Source organism: Entelurus aequoreus, linkage group LG02 (assembly GCF_033978785.1).
Source record: "Entelurus aequoreus isolate RoL-2023_Sb linkage group LG02, RoL_Eaeq_v1.1, whole genome shotgun sequence".
Taxonomy (NCBI): domain Eukaryota; kingdom Metazoa; phylum Chordata; class Actinopteri; order Syngnathiformes; family Syngnathidae; genus Entelurus; species Entelurus aequoreus.
Genome location: NC_084732.1, coordinates 14,681,280 through 14,686,209, shown reverse-complemented (window position 1 = coordinate 14,686,209; position 4,930 = coordinate 14,681,280). Strand labels below are relative to the sequence as shown.

The 4,930-nt window shown below is 41.0% G+C and overlaps 1 protein-coding gene across 1 annotated transcript; it reads right to left on the bottom strand.

The window, feature by feature from the left end:
* Window positions 1–471: 471 nt before the first annotated feature.
* Window positions 472–1,486, bottom strand: LOC133630900 (C-type isolectin Sp-CL4-like). Its single transcript, XM_062022736.1, has 6 exons — window positions 1,430–1,486; window positions 1,287–1,367; window positions 1,083–1,213; window positions 876–1,007; window positions 695–806; window positions 472–620 (listed from the first exon to the last, which is right to left on the bottom strand). The coding sequence occupies exons 2-6, from the start codon at window positions 1,348–1,350 to the stop codon at window positions 553–555; spliced, it is 507 nt and encodes a 168-aa protein (XP_061878720.1). The 5' UTR covers window positions 1,351–1,367; window positions 1,430–1,486; the 3' UTR covers window positions 472–552.
* Between the last annotated feature and the right edge of the window lie 3,444 nt (window positions 1,487–4,930).

The following is a 4,930-nucleotide window of genomic DNA, read 5'->3' as shown; positions in this document are numbered from 1 at the left end:
CATCAAATTCTAAATTTGATTATTTGCAGAAAAAAAAATGTTTATCAGTTTGAACATCAAATATGTTGTCTTTGTAGCATATTCAACTGAATATGGGTTGAAAATGATTTGCAAATCATTGTATACCGTTTATATTTACATCTAACACAATTTCCCAACACATATGGAAACGGGGTTTGTACATTCAAGATTTAGGATTTCGATTTGCGATTTAGATTTAACGTTTATATTTAATGTTTGTATTCAAAATATATATTTAACATTTAGATTTCACATTTACTGTATATCCCTCATTAAATGTATCCTTCACATGTAAAGAAAATGAGCTGCAAGCGAGAAAGGTGAGCTAAAGATTCCAAATACATTAGCTCGAAAACTGTGATTTAAATTTTACATTCGGCACCTAATAGATAAAATGTTAACGTCAAATGCAAGCAGAAGCAGAAACAAACTGTCTGATGCTTGAAGTTTATTGGAATGAAAGTAAAAGCGTGTTTGTGCTCTTGAGTAGACAAACAGCGCGGCTCCTCGTGCCCTTGGAGAAGCAAACAATCACTTTGCGATCTGACATGGCACAGCGCTTAACTCGGAGCACGGCCCGTCGTTGAATGGACCCCAAGCTGGACAAAGACAGGAGACAACGTTCAGTGTGATGCTGAGACGGACGTTAAGCGAGATGTTTAGTTCAACTTACAGCCAGAGTTCATCCACACGCAGTTCTCATTGCCGTTGAAGTTATCAGGCTGACCTTCACGCCAAGGAGCAGTCTCCAGTGGTTCACCTCCATGGATCCATTCAAAAGCATCCTGAAATGAAGACAAACGTGCTAAACATCTCTTCATTAACTTATCATCATCAGTATGTTGGCTGCTTACTGGTCCTCTTTTGGCACCAATCCAGTAGTGGAGTCGAAACGGAATAGCAGCAAACATCATACACACCAGCTTTTTGTGCTCGTCAAGGCTTGTCAATTTGACCACAGCACCGTCGACTAATTGACACCCTTCCTGATAGATGGACAAAGTAGAAGATCAGGACCAGAAGATATTTACTGTAGCTGCTTTTGTTTACTGGAGTCTCACCTGGGCTTCCTTGAAATTCATCTGGGAGGTTAAAAATTTGACGCAGCTGTCATCGTTCAGGCGGTACTCCCCAGCATCACATGGCTGCAGCTCGGTGGTGGCACAAAGAGCAGCCACCTCTGCAAAAGTCCCTGTGACACAAAATACTGTCAGCTTTTACCCGCTGCTCGTCAGAGTAAACATTACTGACGCTTTGTTTATTACAAGAATAAGCAGGGGCGACCATCAGCGCCCCCATCAGGAGGATAGTTGTCACAGCAGAAGGCATGGCTCAGAATGACCGACCTGCAAACGGAACAATGTTAATTGTACTTCATCAACCTCTGCCATCTTTCTCTTCTACTCACCAGAGATGTGTGGTGTTCAATCTCGCTCCACCGTCTTCAACTTCACCTAAAGTTCCCAGCTCCTAAATACTCACCGTGACGCCTGAGGACATGCCACTGTTACATATGAAGATTGTTCACATTAACATGGCACCGCCTTTTTGGTTTTAGTCATATTTGATCAGGCAGATACAGACAACATATTTGTTCTGACAGACGTCCAAGCAGCTGAGCTTTGCCACAAAAGAGCCACATAGTCGGTGGGTGGCTTAGCACAAGAGCCCGGGCATTTGTGTACGTCAGCGACAACCTAAATCAAGACACCATTTGTAGTTATCACATCGGAACTGCTAAATGACTTTGCAGAGTCCACCAGCACTAGTGGAGCATGTTGGGATGGATTGCAAATGGAACATGCAGTGGAAGAAGTCAATCAATCAATCGATGTTTAGTTATATAGCCCTAAATCACGAGTGTCTCAAAGGGCTGCACAAGAAACAACGACCTCCTCGGCTCAGATCCCACATCAGGGCAAGGAAAAACTCAACCCAACGGGACAATGAGAAACCTTGGAGGGGACCGCAGATGTGGGGACCCCCCCTGGGCGACCGGTGCAATGGACGTCGAGTGGATCTAGCATAATATTGTGAGAGTCCAGTCCATAGTGGATCTAACATAATAGTGTGAGAGTCCAGTCCATAGTGGATCTAATGTAGTAGAATTTCTGACCTTTTGACCTATATTTCTTGTCTTTTAAGAATGTCCGCTCATTTTCAATACTCTTGTATTTTTGTGCCATTGAATGGACCAGTTGTGGGACAAAAGTGAATATTAAGTCGTGCCAACCTGTCTATAGAATGTGTTGACTGTCTAAAGGATTCGAGTTGTTATGGAACAGATAGGAAAAGCAAAACAAGACATTGACGCACTCGATAAGGAACAATGACGCACAACAGACATATAAAAAATGGCAGAAGACCGGAACTCGTGAGTGATTTTGGCTTGTGTGTGTCTTGTTTGCTCCGGAGTAACTTGTGGTTTGTCTGCACGACCAACTCAATTTAACCTGCACTTCTGATAATGGGTAAATAAATTTGTTGTACTAAACTACTTTTGTTGCCTGCTTAAGCTTCGGACAATCCACTACACAAATTGGCGTCACGAACAGGATGGTTTAGAAGCTACAGGTCGACAGCCGCTCTTGCTCTCTCAGTCAGGCAGACAGTGTGCTGCACGCGCGCATAACAAGGTAAGCGTTTTGCTTAAAGTGTAAACATTTTCTGCCTGGAGAGAGCCGGATCGATAAGACTAATTGCTGAATCTATTTTTGATAAAAGATAGGGTTAGTCAGGTTCTCCAAAAACAACCTGGAATGGGGTAAATTATGGTTGGATTGAGTTGTTTTATATGTGATCATTTGTCTGTGTGTTTGTTGAAAACTTGTAATCTCTTGTTTTTAACAAATGGGGATTGTTGATAGAATTTTGGTGGTTTGGAGTGTAGAAGCATAGACGATGTGAGACGAAAAATTTCTTTTAACCTCTTCATCCTCTGTCGTTGTTGGCAGAGGATGCTTTTTTCTGCAAGTACATTAGGTTAGCCGGAGTTGGACACAGCGAAATTTAAGGCAAGGTTGGCTAACTGATGTGACATTTGACCCACACAAATTTATGACGTCTATGAAGGTCCTACGTATCTGTCTATGTGGAAGCTGCAGCCGTGTAAAAAGCCTGATATAAGGTGATCGTTCAGTGACTCCGGTAAAGGAGATCAACTGAGCCAAGTTGTCACGAATTTGGAAATTTGCTGCAGTATAGATGGATAGAGTAAGGGCTCCATATGGTAGAGCCTTGGTGAAACTATATGGACTGACCAGACACGATGTACTGTAGGATTGAAGGGTGATTCCTGGTGATTCTACAGCGCCTTAGGCTGTTATCCGTGTTGGTCAGGAAGGAAAAGCAGGGTTTGCTCCGCTGAATGGGTTAATCGCCATTATATGAGTAAGAATGACCTGCGTGTGTGTGTTATGAGACGGCCGATTCCACAAAAGCACGCGTGCATTAGTTGTTTATATTGGTCCGGACCAGGGGGGAGTGGTTTGTGGGATAAAAATGTGTGTTTTTTAAATTTATATATATATATATATCTGCGTATTGTAATAACATTTGTGTAGCACCTGGTTTCTTATCTGTTTTAATTCCCCTCTGAAAAAATCAACCTCTCCCCTCACGCTTTTTTTCGCACCCACGCTGATCTGCAAGAGCTGGGAAATTGTCGGTTATGTGTGTGCGTGTGAGAAAATAGACAAAGTTATGTACAGAAAACACATGAGTGAATGATCCATCCATATAATTATTTTCTTCCGCTTATCAAGAGGTTGGATCGCGGAGGCAGCAGCCTAAGCAGGGAGGCTCCCCCTCTTGGGCGGTGCGAGCGAATTCCAGTCATTTGAATTTGTTTTTAACTATACTGGTGATTGTGACTGTGCGATATTACAGTTGTTTTACACACTGAGATTTTGAGTACGGGAAAAAAGGCTCTTGCTCGCTGGTAAATTCTCTGTGTGTGAGTGACTGTGTGACGCATATAAAAAAAACAAAAAAAAGCTGGGAGACATTTTGAGATAAGAGTGTGTGCGTGTGACGAGGCTGTGTGAGTGACAGCTGCGTGAGGCATTGGTTCGAAGAGGAGTGACACTGATAGCATTGAGCTAGTTTAGCATTGTGTTAGCATAGCATTGGGCTAGGTTAGCAAAAGTTTGCTTACTGAGGCATAGTAAGGCTAAGTTAGCATCTAGCTTGGCATTACTAAGTGTGGTTGAACAGTTATTCTCGGTCTGTAGAGTGTGCTAGTAGTAGGTGCTTGCTAAGTCCAGTAAAATAATAGATATATGGAAAATTACACGTTTAAATATCAATAAATAAATACGGATTGTGGGACATTGAAACATTGTTTAATTCATCATTCATTTATATGTCTAGTAATAGTATGTATTTTAAAATGTATGTCTTAATGTATTATTTTTGAAACTGCTTTGTGACATGTGCTGTTGACCTCTTGGCCAGGTCACCCTTGTGAAAGAGATCTTGATCTCAATGGGTTTTCTTATCTGGTTAAATAAAGGTTCTATACTTTTTTTTGGTACAGCCTTGTTGCTTATCTGATCTATCCAGTTTCTGTGTGGAAGTTGAGACAAACACACATGCACGAACATCATAGATTAGGACACATTGTAACTTTGAATTAATAGTTATACAACAAATAAATTAATAATATTGAATTTAAATTTGATAAAGATAAATTGATCATTCATTGACATTTTAATTTTTTTAGGATCTATGAGAGCATTTTTGTTGTAAATTGTGAGGTATGGCTGTTAAAATCTTGGTTGTTGTTATGAATGATGACAGATGTGAACAAGAGCATGTATTGTCTTTGTGTGATGATGTCAATAAGGTGTGGTTGTATTGTATATTAATTGGCACCCTCCTTTGAGGGTGCCAATTCAGTAATTAAATG